The sequence below is a fragment of the Pseudophryne corroboree genome, chromosome 6 (assembly GCF_028390025.1).
Source record: "Pseudophryne corroboree isolate aPseCor3 chromosome 6, aPseCor3.hap2, whole genome shotgun sequence".
Taxonomy (NCBI): Eukaryota; Metazoa; Chordata; class Amphibia; order Anura; family Myobatrachidae; genus Pseudophryne; species Pseudophryne corroboree.
The window spans coordinates 242,959,241-242,976,009 of NC_086449.1; the positions used below are offsets into that span (position 1 = coordinate 242,959,241).

Consider the following 16,769-nt stretch of genomic DNA (forward strand, 5'->3'; position numbering starts at 1 on the left):
AAACAAATGGACAGATACGGATGTCAACCACCTGTGTTAATAAACAATCCACCTGTAATGCTGTTGAAGGTCTGACCATCTGCACGTCAGAGTATTAGCGTTCTAGGTTTGTGATCTCCAACATCAGTTAGTTGAGGACCATCACACAAAGCATTGGTGGGCATCTTTAAGAATGCTCCAAGCAACTGAAAATGGTACAATTACTCTAAAGGCGGAGTTCAGATGTTTTTGCAGGTCCCACCACCCACGCGCGCCCGCCGGCAGTTATTCAAATGTTTGTGCCGGCAGGCACGAGTCCTTCATTTCAGCTTACCATCCCCGGGGGTGGCGAATTGAAATGGCCAAAAAGTGACCCATTTGGGTGTCCAAATGGGACTTATTTTTTGTGTCGCGCCCATTCGTTTAATCTGGGTTTGCCGCTTTACGCAGCTAAATCCGACTGATATGGGTGCGATCAGCGCAAAAAACGAGGGATCAATTAAATATTGCCCCGCAATTTAATTCCCCCCCCCCTAAATGTTTGAGATCTTGCTTTATTACTAAACTGCATATATATCCATTGACTTATCAGTCACTATGCTCATAGACTTGCTCCAGTTTGTAATCAGCCCTCCATGAAATACAATCTTTATGGTGGTCATGGCACTCTGCTGTTGAGCTTGGAGAGTCAGTGAAGTGAAATATAACCGGTTTTAAATTAATCTAGTTAGAAATGCAGAGCTGATCAAACATGTTCTGAAGCGGTAAGTGCTGGCCATAGGAAGAGGTGCTGAAATCCACATGTCATGTGAGGAACACCTGTGAAAGTGCCCGTATTCCTCTCACTTTTCTTCTTTATTATTGCTCATTATGCTGCCTGCCCAGTGAGCTATCACTTCTCATTAGGAACACTTACAACTAACGGAGGGGAAAATCACTTTGAGACTCCTCATGTTAATGTCTTGGCTGTGAAATTCTTTATCCCCAATTATGATTGCTGACTAGACGATGACCCCTGCCAACTTTCTCGTAATCTTGTCTAACTAAGAACAAGATATTCTGCTATTGAGAGCTTAGAAAAGTTATCTTAAAGACTTTTAGTGATTATCTGCAAGTAATGTTTCCTGAAGTAGTTACTTACACTTTCCCCATTCATCATTCAGATTCCTTTCTTCCCTTTGTCAGTTTGTCTTTTTGCTATCATGTTGCTTTGTAGCTCTATCCAGTTATTCTTCTCTGTATTACTGCAATATTTTCTTTTATTTGCCATATTTTCTGCTAGTATTCTCATAAGAAGTATTATAAATTCTTATCACCTAATCTCATGCAAATACTTTCCCAATTTGTTTCTCTAACGTCCTAGTGGATGCTGGGAACTCCGTAAGGACCATGGGGAATAGCGGGCTCCGAAGGAGGCTGGGCACTCTAGAAAGATCTTAGACTACCTGGTGTGCACTGGCTCCTCCCACTATGACCCTCCTCCAAGCCTCAGTTAGATTTCGTGCCCGGCCGAGGTTGGATGCACACTAGGGGCTCTCCTGAGCTCTTAGAAAGTTATAGTCTTAGAATTTGTTCTTTTCAGTGAGACCTGCTGGCAACAGGCTCACTGCAGCGAGGGACTAAGGGGAGAAGAAGCGAACTCGCCTGCTTGCAGCCGGATTGGGCTTCTTAGGCTACTGGACACCATTAGCTCCAGAGGGATCGACCGCAGGCCCAGCCTTGATGTTCGGTCCCGGAGCCGCGCCGCCGTCCCCCTTACAGAGCCAGAAGCAAGAAGATGGTCCGGAAAATCGGCGGCATGAAGACTCAGTCTTCACCAAGGTAGCGCACAGCACTGCAGCTGTGCGCCATTGCTCCTCTCACACACTTCATACTCCGGTCACTGAGGGTGCAGGGCGCTGGGGGGGGGGCGCCCTGAGGCAGCAATAAAAACACCTTGGCTGGCAAAAATACCTCAATATATAGCCCCAGGGGCTATATATGAGGTAAATACCCCTGCCAGAAGTCCATAAAAAACGGGAGAATAGGCCGCGAAAAAGGGGCGGAGCCTATCTCCTCAGCACACTGGCGCCATTTTCCCTCACAGCTCCGTTGGAGGGAAGCTCCCTGGCTCTCCCCTGCAGTCTACAAGGGTTAAAAAAAGAGAGAGGGGGCACTAAATTTAGGCGCAGTATACATTATATATATAGATATAAAGCTATAGGGGACATAACTCAGTTAGTCCCTGCAGTATATAGCGCTCTGGTGTGTGCTGGCATACTCTCACTCTGTCCCCCCAAAGGGCTTTTGTGGGTCCTGTCCTCGTTTAGAGCATTCCCTGTGTGTCTGCGGTGTGTCGGTACGGCTGTGTCGACATGTTGAATGAGGAGGCTTATATGGTGACGGAACAGAGGCCGATATATGTGATGTCGCCCCCTGTGGGGCCGACACCAGAGTGGATAGAGAGGTAAAAGGTATTAACCGACAGTGTCAACTCCTTACATAAAAGGGTGGATGACGTAACAGTTGTGGGACAGCCGGCTTCGCAGCCCGCGCCTGCCCAGGCGTCTCAAAGGCCATCAGGGGCTCAAAAACGCCCGCTCTCTCAGATGGCAGACACAGATGTCGACACGGAGTCTGACTCCAGTGTCGACAAGGTGGAGACATATACACAATCCAATCCGGGACTTGATCCCGGCAATAAAAAATGTGTTATACATTTCTGACTTTAACCTCTATAAATGGGTTTTAGGTTTGGGGAGAAAAAACAGGCAGTGTTTTGTTCCCCCATCAGATGAATAAATTAAGTGTGTGAAAAGCGTGGGTTCCCCCGTTAAGAAACTGGTAATTTATAAAAAAGTTACTGATGGCGTACCCTTTCCCGCCAGGAGGATAAGTTACGCTGGGAGATATCCCCTAGGGTGGATAAGGCGCTCACACGTTTGTCAAAAAAGGTGGCACTGCCGTCTTAGGATACGGCCACTTTAATAGGTACCTGTTGATAAAAAACAGGAGGCTATCCTGAAGTCTGTATTTACACACTCAGGTACTAGACTGAGACCTGCAGATAGTGCTGCTGCAGCGTGGTTGGTGACCCTGTCAAACAGGGATAATAGTTGGCAAACATAAAAACATATTAAAGACGTTGTCTTATATATGGGGGATGCACAGAGGGATATTTTGCCGGCTGGCATCCAAAATAAATGTAATGTCCATTCTGTCAGGAGGGTATTAGAGACCTGTCACTGGACAGGTGATGCTGACTTAAAAAGCGCATAGAGAGCCTTATAAGGGTGAGAAATTATTTGGGGATGGTCTCTGGGACCTCGTATCCACAGCAACTGCTGGGAAGAAATAATTTTACCTCAGGTTTCCTCACAGAAAAAGGTACAGTCCTTTCGGCTTCAGAAAAGCAAACGGGTCAAATGGCGCTTCCTTTCTGTACAGAGACAAGGGTAGAGGGAAAAAGCTGCACCAGTCAGCCTGTTCCCAGAATCAAGATTCTTCCCCCGCCTCCTGTGAGTACACACCATGACGCGGGTGCTCCACAGGTGTAGCCAGGTACGGTGGGGGGCCGCCTCAAAAATTTCAGCAATTAGTGGGCTCGCTCACAGGTGGATCCCTGTTTCTTCCAAGTAGTATTTCAGGGGTACAAGCTGGAATTAGAGATGTCTCCCCCCAGCCATTTCCTAAAATATGCCTTGCTGACAACTCCCTCAGGCAGGGAGGCTGTGCTAGAGGCAATTAATAAGCGGTATTCCCAGCAGGTAATACTCAAGGTGCCCCTACTTCAACAAGGACGGGGTTACTATTCCACACGGGTTGGGGTACCGAAACCGCATGGTTCGGTGTGACCCATTTTATATTTAAAATCCTTGAACATAAAAAAATTCAAGTTCAAGATGGAATCGCTCAGGGCGGTTATTGCAAGCCTGGACGAGGGGGATTACATGGTATCCCGGGACATCAAGGATGCTTACCTGCATGTCCCCATTTACCATCCTCGCCAGGAGTACCTCAGATTTGTGGTACAGGATTACCATTACCAAGTCCAGACACTGCCGTTTGGACTGTACATGGCACCGAGGGTGTTTTATCAAGGTAATGGCCGAAATGATGATACTCCTTCAAAAAAAAAAAGGGAGTTGTAATTATCCCGTAATTGGACAATCTCGTTATAAGGGCGAGGTCCAAGGAGCAGTTGGTAGTCGGGGTAGCACTATTTTGGAAAGTGCTACAACAGCATAGGTGGATTCTAAACAGTCCAAAGTCACAGCTGGTTCCTATGACACGTCTACTGTTCCTGGGGATGGTTCTGGACATAAACCAGAAATAGTGTTTCTCCCGGAGGAGAAAGCCAAGGAGTTGTCATCTCTAGTCAGAGACCTCCTGAAACCAAAATAGGTAGCGGTGCATCATTGCACGCGAGTCCTGGGAAAAATGGTAGCTTCTTACGAAGCAATCCCATTAGGCAGGTTCCATACAAGAACTTTTCAGAGGGACCTGTTGGACAAGTGGTCCGGATCGCATCTTCCGATGCATAGGCTGATAACCCTGTCTCCAAGGACCAGGGTATCTCTACTGTGGTGGCTGCAGAGTGCCCATCTTCAAGAGGGCCGCAGGTTCGGCATACAGGACTAGGTCCTAGTGACCATGGATTCCAGCCTTTGAGGCTGGGGGGCAGTCGCATAGGGAAGAAACTTCCAGGGACTTTGGTCAAGTCAGGTTATTTCCCTACACATAAATATTCTGGATCTGAGGGCCATTTACAATGCCCTGAGGCCAGCAAGGCCTCTGCTTCAAAACTAGCCGGTACTGATCCAATCAGACAACATCACGGCAGTCGCCCATGTAATCAACAGGGCGGCACAAAAAGCAGGATGGCGATGGCAGAAGCCACAAGGATTCTCCGATAGGCGGAAAATCATGTGTTAGCACTGTCAGCAGTGTTCATTCCCGGAGTGGACAACTGGGAAGCAGATCTTCTCAACAGACACGACCTCCACCCGGGAGAATGGGGACTTCCTCCAGAAGTCTTCCAATAGGATTGTACACCATTGGAAAAGGCCACAGGTGGACATGATGGCGTCCCGCCTTAACAAAAAGCTATAAAAGATATTGCTCCAGGTCAAGGGACCCTCAGGCGATAGCTATGGACGCTCTGGTAACACCGTGGGTGTACCAGTCGGTTTAGGTGTTCTCCCCTCTGCCTCTCATACCAAAGGTACTGAGAATAATAAGAAGGCGAGGAGTAAGAACGATACTCGTGGATGGCCAAGAAGAGCTTGGTGCCCAGAACTTCAAGAATTTATATCAGAGGACCAATGGCCTCTGCCACTCAGTCAGGACCTGCGGCAGCAGGGGCCCTGTCTGTTCCAAGACTTACCGCGGCTGCGTTTGACGGCATGGCGGTTGAACGCCGGATCCTGAAGGAAAAGGGTATTCCGGAGGAAGTAATTCCTACGCTTACTAAAGCCAGGAAAGAGGTTACAGCAACTCATTATCACCGCATATGGCGAAAATATGTTGCATGGTGTGAGGCCGAAAGGGCCCCAACAGAGGAATTTCAACTAGGTCGATTTCTGCATTTCCTGCAAGCAGGAGTGACTATGGGCCTTAAATTGGGTTCCATTAAGATACAGATCTCGGCTCTGTCGATTTTCTTTCAAAAAAGAACTAGCTTCAGTACCTGAAGTTCAGACATTTATAAAAGGAGTGCTGCATAGTCAGCCCCCGTTTGTGCCTCCTGTGGCACCTTGGGATCTCAACGTGGTGTTGAGTTTTCTTAAAATCACTTTGGTTTGAACCACTAAAAACCGTGGATCTGAAATATCTCACATGGAAGGTGGTTATGTTATTGGCCTTGGCTTCTGCCAGGCGAGTATCAGAATTGGCGGCTTTGTCTTGTAAAAGCCCTTATTTGATTTTCCATATGGATAGGGCAGAATTGAGGACTCGTCCCCAGTTTCTCCCTAAGGTGGTGTCAGCGTTTCACCTGAACCAGCCTATTGTGGTGCCTGCGGCTACTAAGGATTTGGAGGACTCCAAGTTGCTAGACGTTGTCAGGGCCCTGAAAATATATGTTTCCAGGACGGCTGGAGTCAGAAAATCTGACTCGCTGTTTATCCTATATGCACCCAACAAGCTGGGTGCTCCTGCTTCTAAGCAGACTATTGCTCGTTGGATTTGTAGTACAATTCAGCTTGCACATACTGTGGCAGGCCTGCCACAGCCAAAATCTGTCAATGCCCATTCCACAAGGAAGGTGGGCTCATCTTGGGCGGCTGCCCGAGGGGTCTCGGCTTTACAACTTTGCCGAGCAGCTACTTGGTCAGGGGCAAACACGTTTGCAAAATTCTACAAATTTGATACCCTGGCTGAGGAGGACCTGGAGTTCTCTCATTCGGTGCTGCAGAGTCATCCGCACTCTCCCGCCCGTTTGGGAGCTTTGGTATAATCCCCATGGTCCTTACGGAGTTCCCAGCATCCACTAGGACGTTAGAGAAAATAAGAATTTACTCACCGGTAATTCTGTTTCTCGTAGTCCGTAGTGGATGCTGGGCGCCCATCCCAAGTGCGGTTTATCTGCATTACTTGTACATAGTTATTGTTAACTAAATCGGGTTATTGTTGAGCCATCTGTTGAGAGGCTCTATTGTTTCATACTGTTAACTGTGTTTCATATCACGAGTTGTACGGTGTGATTGGTGTGGCTGGTATGAGTCTTACCCGGGATTCAAAATCCTTCCTTATTGTGTACGCTCGTCCGGGCACAGTACCTAACTGAGGCTTGGAGGAGGGTCATAGTGGGAGGAGCCAGTGCACACCAGGTAGTCTAAGATCTTTCTAGAGTGCCCAGCCTCCTTCGGAGCCCGCTATTCCCCATGGTCCTTACGGAGTTCCCAGCATCCACTACGGACTACGAGAAACAGAATTACCGGTGAGTAAATTCTTATTTTTTTTGTCCCATGTTCTGTATTTATAATAAGCTGGGCTGGACAATTTCCAGGAGCCGCGCAGTTAATGCTGCTGGCAGTTTTATTTTCCCCTTGATGTAGAGGGATGTATGCCTTCCAGTGTTCTTAACCGTTTTTGCTGGCTTTTCACATGTAAATATATCTAACCTATGTCTTGTGCCTTGTCTTGTTCCATGTTTTTATAACAAGAATGCTCTTCTAATTACATCCGTTCATTTATTTCTCATACGTTCTAAAGGATGCTGGGGATGCTTCAAGAACCATGGGGTATAGACGAGATCTGCAGGAGACATGGGCACACTTTAAGACTTTGAATGGGTGTGAACTGGCTCCTCCCTCTATGCCCCTCCCCCAGACTCCAGTTAGATTCTGTGCCCAGTGAGACTGGATGCACACTGAGGAGCTCTCCAGAGTTTCTCAGAAAAATACTTTTTTTAGGTTATTATTTTCAGGCAGACCTGCTGGCAACAGGCTCCCTGCATCGTGGGAGTGAGGGGAGAGGAGCAGACCTACTTCTCTGAGTTCAAGGGCTCTGCTTCTTAGGCTACGGGACACCATTAGCTCCAGAGGGTTCGATCACTTGGTGCGCCTAGCTGCTTGTTCTCGGGACCGCGCCATCACCCCCCTCACAGAGCCAGAAGACCGAAGCCGGGTGAGTATGAGAAGATCAGAAGACTTCAGTGACGGCAGAAGATGGCGTTTGAGGTACCGCGCAGCGGGCGTACTGCGCGCCATGCTCCCACACATAACACGGCACTGCAGGGTGCAGGGGGGGGGGGTGCCCTGGGCAGCATGAAAACCTCAAACAGCACTGACTTATGTAAAAAAACAGTGCCTAGGCCAGTGGTTCCCAAACTGTGTGCCGTGGCTCCCTGGGGTGCCTCGGGACACTTGCAGGGGTGCCTTGGATTGGTGGTCCAGGACCAATTCAAATTATTTATGGTCAATATAATAGGCAAAACTAGTGCTGGTGGCTGCCAGTCATAAAATATGGGAACAAACAGAAGCAAATCTTGTCCCTCACCACGCAATTAAGCCTAAGGATGACATATAAATACAATTTACTTAATTGAATATTTCTTTCTAAATTTCTCAATAAGAAATGTTTGGCCTAGGGGTGCCGAGAAAAAAATTCTGATACTCTAGGGCGCTGTGATTAAAAAAAGTTTGGAAACCACTGGCCTAGGCACTAGTTAAGGGACCCCCATTTTCTCTTCATAGAAGCTGCAGAGAAGCTGGCCCTGACCTCCACACTGCTGTACAAGTAACAGGGTGCAAAACGGGGGGGGGGGGGGGGGGGACAAGTGATTTGGTGCAAATTGAGATATATAAAAAGCGCTAACAGGTCTGGGCAGTCTTTTTACTCGCTCCAGTACCGGGGCAGGTGCTGGGTTGTGAGCTGGCAGAACTCCCTCTGTGTCTCTTACAGGCTTTGTTGTGGGTCTGTCTCCTATAGCCCCAGTGTGGTTGTGGGTGTCGGTACGTGTGTGTCGACATGTCTGAGGCTGAGTGCTCTTCCCAGGAGGAGGCTGGAGTGGGGACAGAAAATACTGTGAGGGTGACCGTGTCGGCACCGCCGACGGATGATTGGGTAAATATGTTGAGTGTTTTAAATGCAAATGTGACTCGGTTGACTAAGAGATTTGATAAATCTGAGTCTAAAAACCAGACATGGAGGAAATCCATGGAGGATGCTTTGTTACAAGCCCAGACCCCTTCGGGGTCACAGAAACGTGCATTTACCCAGATAGCTGATACAGATACCGACACGGACTCTGATTCCAGTGTCGACTATAGTGATGCCAGATTAAATCCAAAACTGGCTAAGAGTATTCAGTACATGATTGTGGCGATAAAAGAAGTGTTGCATGTAACAGAGGACCCTGCTGTTCCTGATACAAGGGTCTGTATGTTTAAAGGAAAGAAACCTGAGGTAACGTTTCCTCCCTCTCATGAATTGAACGCGCTTTTTGAAAAGGCTTGGGAAAATCCTGACAAGAAGATACAGGTTCCCAAAAGAATTCCAGTGACATATCCGTTTCCATTTGGAGGCAGGGAAAGGTGGGAGTCAACCCCCACGGTAGACAAAGCTTTATCGCGTCTATCCAAAAAGGTGGCGCTTCCGTCTGCGGACACGGCAGCCCTAAAGGATCCTGCGGATCGTAAGCAGGAAAATACACTGAAATCCATTTACAGGGTCGCTACTCAGGCCTGCCGTGGCTTCGGCATGGGTGAGTAGCGCTATTGAAAAGTGGGCAGATAACTTGTCCTCTGAGGTAGATACTCTAGACAGAGATAGCATGCTTTTGACTCTGGGTCATATCAGGGACGCTGCAGCATATTTAAAAGAAGCTGCAAGGGATATTGGCCTTTTTGGATCAAAGGCCAATGCCATGGCAGTCTCAGCAAGGAGAGCATTGTGGATTCATCAATGGAATGCTGACGCTGACTCTAAGAAGGCGATGGAGTCTCTACCGTTTAACGGTAGAGTCTTGTTTGGTGACGGCCTCACTGACCTGGTGTCTACGGCTACCGCGGGTAAGTCTTCATTTTTACCTTATGTTCCTGCACAGCAGAAGAAAACGCCTCTCTATCAGATGCAGTCCTTTCGGCCCAATAAATTAAAAAAAGGACGAGGGTTCTCCTTCCTTGCTGCAAGGGGAAGAGGAAGGGGAAAAAGGTCACAGGCTGTGGCAAGTTCCCAAGAGCAGAGGTCCTCCCCGGCTTCCACCAAATCCACCGCATGACGCTGGGGCTCCTCTGCGGGAGTCCGCACCGGTGGGGGCACGTCTCCAACTCTTCAGTCAGGTCTGGGTGCACTCGGACCTGGATCCTTGGATAGTAGAAATAGTAACCCAAGGATACAGGTTGGAGTTTCAAGACGCGCCCCCTCACCGATTTTTCAAATCTGCCTTGCCAGCTTCTCGTCTAGAAAGGGAGGTAGTAAGCGCTGCGATACTAAAGTTGTGTCAAAATCAAGTAATTGTCACAGTGCCCCTGTCACCACAGGGGGAAGGCTTTTATTCGAGCCTGTTCGTGGTCCCGAAGCTGGATGGCTCAGTCAGACCGATTCTGAACCTAAAATCCCTCAATTTATTTAAAAATAAAATAAAATTCAAGATGGAATCTCTCCGAGCAGTGATCTCCAGTCTGGAGGAGGTGTCGGTAGACATAAAGGATGCCTACTTACATGTCCCCATATATCCTCCACATCAGGCTTACCTGAGATTTGCTGTTCAGGATTGTCATTACCAATTTCAGACATTGCCGTTTGGTCTGTCCACGGCTCCGAGGATTTTCACCAAGGTTATGGCGGAAATGATGGTTCTCCTGCGCAATTAGGGAATCACAATTATCCCGTACTTGGACAGTCTCCTCATAAAGGCGAGATCCAAGGAGCAATTGCTGAAAAATGTTGCCCTTTCACTGGCGATTCTCCAACAACATGGTTGGCTCCTAAATTTGCCAAAATCACAGTTGGATCCGACAACACGGCTGTCGTTCCTGGGTATGATTCTGGATACAGAATTGCAGAGAGTTTTTCTTCCAGCGGAAAAAGCTCTGGAAATACAGAACATGGTAAAACAGATTCTGAAATCAGCAAAGGTGTCAGTTCTTCAATGCACTCGGTTGCTTGGGAAGATGGTGGCGGCCTACGAGGCCATTCCGTATGGCAGGTTCCATGCCAGGGTGTTTCAATGGGACCTGTTGGACCAGTGGTCCGGGTCTCACCTGGACATGCACCGTAAAATATTTCTATCTCCCAGGACCAGAATCTCCTTTCTGTGGTGGCTGCACAGTTCCCACCTTCTGGAGGGACGCAGGTTTGGGATTCAGGATTGGATCCTGGTGACCACAGATGCAAGCCTCAGAGGCTGGGGAGCAGTCACACAGGGAAGAAACTTTCAGGGAAAGTGGTCAAGCCAGGAAGCTTGTCTACACATAAACATTCTGGAATTAAGGGCCATTTACAACGGCATCCTGCAAGCAGAACATCTTCTTCGAGGTCTGCCTGTCTTGATTCAGTCAGACAACGTGACAGCAGTGGTGTACATAAACCGCCAGGGTGGAACAAGGAGCAGAGCGGCGATGGCCGAGGCCACGAAGATTCTTCGCTGGGCGGAAAGACATGCCAGCGCTCTGTCAGCTGTTTTCATTCCGGGAGTGGACAACTGGGAAGCAGACTTCGTCAGCAGACACGATCTCCATCCAGGCGAGTGGGGTCTTCATCGAGAGGTCTTTGCAGAAGTGACAAGTCGTTTGGGAGTTCCTCAAGTAGACATGATGGCGTCCCGCCTCAACAAGAAACTTCAGAGATATTGTTCCAGGTCAAGGGACCCTCAAGCGATAGTGGTGGACGCTCTAGTGACACCGTGGGTGTTTCCGTCGGTATATGTGTTCCCTCCACTTCCATTCATTCCAAAGGTGATAAAAATTATAAGAAGAACAAGGGTTCAGGCGATACTCATTGTTCCGGATTGGCCAAGAAGGGCCTGGTATCCAGATCTTCAGGAGTTGCTCATAGAAGATCCCTGGCCTCTTCCGGAGGACCTGTTGCAACAGGGGCCGTGCGTGTATCAGGACTTATGACGGCGTGGCGGTTGAACGCCAAATCCTAGCCCGAAAGGGTATTCCCAGTGAAGTCATTCCCACACTTCTTCAGGCTAGAAAAGAAGTAACGGCAAAGCATTACCACCGTATTTGGAGAAAATATGTGTCTTGGTGTGAATCCAAGAAGGCTCCTACGGAAGAATTTCACCTGGGGCGTTTGCTCCATTTTCTACAAGCAGGTGTGGATGTGGGCCTAAAGTTAGGCTCTATTAAAGTACAGATTTGGGCCTTGCCGATCTTTTTTCAGAAAGAATTGGCCTCCCTTCCAGAAGTTCAGACCTTCGTGAAAGGTGTGCTACACATCCAACCTCCATTTGTGCCTCCTGTGGCACCGTGGGATCTTAATGTGGTGGTGCAGTTCCTGCAATCGCATTGGTTTGAACCTTTGCGCAAGGTTGAGTTAAAAGTCCTTACTTGGAAAGTAGTCATGTTGTTGGCCTTGGCGTCCGCAAGGCGAGTATCTGAGTTGGCGGCTTTGTCTCACAAAAGCCCCTATTTAATTTTCCATGTAAATGATTCAGCAGGCTCATCCCCAGCATCCTCTAGGACATATGAGAAAATAGGATTTTAATACCTACCGGTAAATCCTTTTCTCTTAGTCCGTAGAGGATGCTGGGCGCCCGTCCCAGTGCGGGCTGTAGCTGCAGTTTGGTTATAAATTACGCTCATGTTGTGTTGAGTTCAGTCAATCTGTGACTGTTGTTGGTCATGCCGTTGCATACGTTGTTTGTTGAATGCCATGTTGTACGGCGTGTTGTAGGTGTGAGCTGGTATGTATCTCACCTTTAGTTTAAAATTATTAAATAAATCCTTTTCCTAAAAATGTCCGTCTCCCTGGGCACAGTTCCTATAACTGGAGTCTTGGGGAGGGGCATAGAGGGAGGAGCCAGTTCACACCCATTCAGAGTCTTATAGTGTGCCCATGTCTCCTGCGGATTTCGTCTATACCCCATGGTTCTTGAAGCATCCCTAGCATCCTCTACGGACTAAGAGAAAAGGATTTACCGGTAGGTATTAAAATCCTATTTTCAGATATATAGATGTGTCCTTGCTGCTGTCACGCTAAGCAGCCCTTGAAGTCTCTCTGTGGCGGGATTTGGCAGCTCTGAGCATCTTATTTTGCATTTTTTTTTCCGCAAAAATGCGTCTTAGATGCAAAGTAATGTAATAGGACTCACAAGCCGCTTCTGCTGAAATGCCGTGTGTAATCGCGGCTCTATCTACATCCGAAATGCCAAGTTAGTGTTTTCCATGAAAACACTGGAGCATAGCATTTTGTATGCAAATACAGTCACACACAAACACACACACACACACACACACACACACACACACACACACACACACACACACACACACACAATATAGGCATGCCACATATCATTTTAACCAGCAAAAGCTTGTGCGTCCTATTACATTATTTTGCATATAAGATGCATTTTCGCAGAACAAAATGCAAAAAAGACGCTCTGCATTATCAAGTCACACGGCACTCGCACGTTAAGGAGCAAAGATGTAAGAGGACACATCTGTAACGCTTATGTATAGAAGGGTTTTGAGGAACTACAATAGAACTGATTTTAATTAGATTGTATTAACTTCCTGCTTATCTCTACAGATACGCTATCAACCCTGAAAATATTATCTTGTATGGTCAGAGCATTGGCACGGTTCCCACGGTAGACCTAGCATCACGCTATGAATGTGCAGCTGTCATTCTACACTCCCCTCTCATGTCTGGCCTGAGGGTTGCCTTTCCTGACACAAGGAAGACCTACTGTTTTGATGCCTTTCCCAGGTAAGGTAATGTGTTTTTTATTGGCGTGCATAAAGTATGCTTTATTAGACGAGCACCTGCTGTGCTTTTTCCATTCTGTTTGTATATCTTCAAACTAGTAAAATGGAACTGGACTATGCTGGGCATCTATTTAGACGTTGCCCATAAGTTAAAGTCCGTAGTATAAATGCTGACGATCACAACGGATTCAAAGTGCATGAATCTGCAGACCAAGATGGCGGGGTATTGGGTGGATTGAGGGCATGACATTTCATTTTGCAAGATGTAAAGAGCTGGATGGCATATATGCAGGGGCTTTACTTGCTTTAAGGGAGGGTACGAAGTTTTCCCCTCACTGAGTTGTCTGCCACCTCATGGGTCCAAGAGCTCAAACCTCGTACCAGCAATGAAAATTGGATGCATTTTGCATCTTCCTGTTGCATTCTGCAGGAAAGCACATTTCTTGGGGCACTTTGACTCATGTAGTAAAGATCAGAGAGCCCCAGTGTGCCCTCGCCCATGATTAACTTAACAAGGAAATGGTCCTAAACAGAGCAGGATTTCATGAGAACAACAGAGAAGATGTGGTCTGGAAGTGGCAGGTGCTTGGCTTTGTGATTTTCAAAAATATATTATTTCCACTTTGCCTCTTTTCAGGTATCTACACTTATTTGCAGAACTAGGCACAGAATACTTTTACTGGGGTGTTCACAAAGATTGTGAGGAGGGCACGCAATTCTAAATGCACATTAAAAGCATTGCAGGTGTGCATACTTTGTCCTTCAGAAATGACCCTTAAGGTGTGTACACACAGTGAGATCCTTGCTATGCCCGATTTTGACTGATTTCCCTTGAACTCCCCCAGAGCTCAGATAGCACAGATAGTCAAAATCTGTACTATCTGTACTTTCGATTTTGTCTATGTACTATTTTGACTAAATGTCAATTGTGACTATACTTTGTACTAGATATTACACCAGATAGTCAAGATTGACTTGCCTGCACAGTCTATCTAGCCTTGCGATACCGACCCTGCGGGAGCGCGCATCGTGATCGAATCGGTATCGCAAGCTGTCGAACACCTTGAGATGTGCACCAACTTTCCTTAAGATTTTGACTATATAGTCATAATCTTAGATTTATCTCACCATGTGTACACACCTTAAGTTCTTCCTATTCTAAAATTTTCTGGGCTTTTTTAAAGGGGCAATAACTTACAAGGCAAAACCATGCCTTGTAAGTGATTGCCCCTTTAAAAAAAAGTCCAAGTTCAACTGGCATTACATCCGGCCCATAGTTTTAATTCCGGAGTTTGGTTCATATATAGTTGATACCATATAAACTTTTTCTAGACACAGAAGTTCTCCTTCCACTAAAAAAAAAAATATATCATTTCTTTTCCTGAGCTTTGGACACTTTGTTGGGATTCATTTAAGAAAATGTTGCAGCCGTGGGGAACTGTCCACGTACTGTGCTGTTTAAATATTGGCTTCCCCAGAAATGGGAAGCAGAGTTGGCCAAGGGAACGTTTCCAGTTTTTACTAAATGCTAATTTTGTTTAGCTGGAGCAAATGAGACTAATGGAAGAAATGTCTGTATTTGGTAACTTAGAATACTGTGATTTCTAGAATTTCTTTAACCATTTTCTGAGGAGATAAGTTCCAGCACAATAGCTTGGCTTTTTATTCAGATTATAGCGTTTCGGGATCTTCCTAACTGAACCTTTGTTTCCAGAGCTTACTGTTACCCTGTTTCACCTGCCAGGCTCCCAACAACCTGCAACAACTGCTTTTGCTACCGAATGCATTTGCGGTCTGCATGTTGGGCCTAATTCTGAGTTGATCGCAGCATCAAGTTTGTTAGCAATTGGGCAAAACCATGAGCACTGCAGGGGGGACAGATATAACATGTGCAGAGAGAGTTAGATTTGGGTGGGGTGTATTCAAACTGAAATCTAAATTGCAGTGTGAAAATAAAGCAGCCAGTATTTACCCTGCACAGAAACAAAATAACTCACCCAAATCTAACTCTCTCTGGACATGTTATATCTGTCCCCCCTGCAGTGCACATGGTTTTGCCCAATTGCTAACAAACTTGATGCTGCGATCAACTCAGAATTAAGGCCCGTACACACTGGTCGATATATCGGCCGTTCTCTTGAACGGCCGATATATCGCGGGACCGTCGGCCAGTGTGTACGGCCGATACGTCTGTGAACTCCGTCGTTCACAGACATATATCACGTCGGCCGCGCAGCACAGCCGACGGCCTATATATCTACCGATATATTGGCGCGTCGCTGTGTGTGTACGGGGCGGTCGGCCGACCGCCCATACGCCGGCGGTGATTGACAGTTGAACTGGGCGGGCGTGTGTACACGCCCGCCCAGTTCATGACGTCAGTCCCCGACGGATCAGGCAGTGTGTATGCTCAACACACTGCCCGATCCGTCCATAGATATATCTGCAGATCAATTGATCTGCAGATATATCTATTAGTGTGTACCCACCTTTAGGCCCCTTATTGGTGAGCAACACGTTGCCTTTTTGAAAGAGATCAGTGTGCGGAATCGAGGATAACCTTCGATATTTGCTGCACTTGCTCTATTACTGGCGGCCAGATGTGTTTTCAGACAGGCAGCATGTTGTTGGACTGCAGGAATAGCAGCAGTGGGAGGGGAGACTGCACAACTTTACATCTGAAACATTACAACACACATCTGAAACATGACACCAGGTAAATAACTTTTGGGGACACTGTTGTTATCCTAATAACCCATGGTTCTTTATACATTTAAAAGGAGAAAATGCAGATGCCCTCTCTAAACAGTAAGAACACTGGCATTCAGAACAAATATAATAAATGCTGCAATTTAACATAGAATATGGGCTCACCTACCACAGCCAGGTGACCTCATCAGGTGGGTCCCTAACAACCCTAAAGGCCCGTACACACTGGTCGATATATCGGCCGTTCTCCTGAACGGCCGATATATCGCGGGACCGTCGGCCGGTGTGTACGGCCGATACGTCTGTGAACTCCGTCGTTCACAGACATATCGCGTCGGCCGCGCAGCACAGCCGACGGCCAATATATCTACCGATATATTGGCGCGTCGCTGTGTGTGTACGGGGCGGTCGGCCGACCGCTCGTACACATGCTGCGGCGGCCGGCGGGGATTGACAGGTGAACTGGGCGGGCGTGTGTACACGCCCGCCCAGTTCATGACGTCAGTCCCCGACGGATCGAGCAGTGTGTATGCTGAACACACTGCTCGATCCGTCCATAGATATATCTGCAGATCAATTGATCTGCAGATATATCTGTTAGTGTGTACCCACCTTAAGGTTCAAGTCCAGAGCACGGGACCTCCTGGGCCAGCACAACCCAACCACCCCAATCATCACACTAGTGAAAAGTAGCAGTTTAAGTATTAAAAGGTGTTT

At 47.3% G+C, this 16,769-nt stretch overlaps 1 protein-coding gene across 2 annotated transcripts in view; it reads left to right on the plus strand.

Annotated features, from left to right (window-relative positions):
• Positions 1-16,769, plus strand: part of ABHD17C (abhydrolase domain containing 17C, depalmitoylase) — a 67,204-nt gene that overhangs the window by 48,314 nt on the left and 2,121 nt on the right. For both annotated transcript variants that reach the window (XM_063925810.1, XM_063925811.1), the window contains exon 2: positions 13,165-13,344. In XM_063925810.1, coding sequence (XP_063781880.1) covers positions 13,165-13,344 — 180 coding nt within the window. The remainder of the gene's footprint in view (positions 1-13,164; positions 13,345-16,769) is intronic.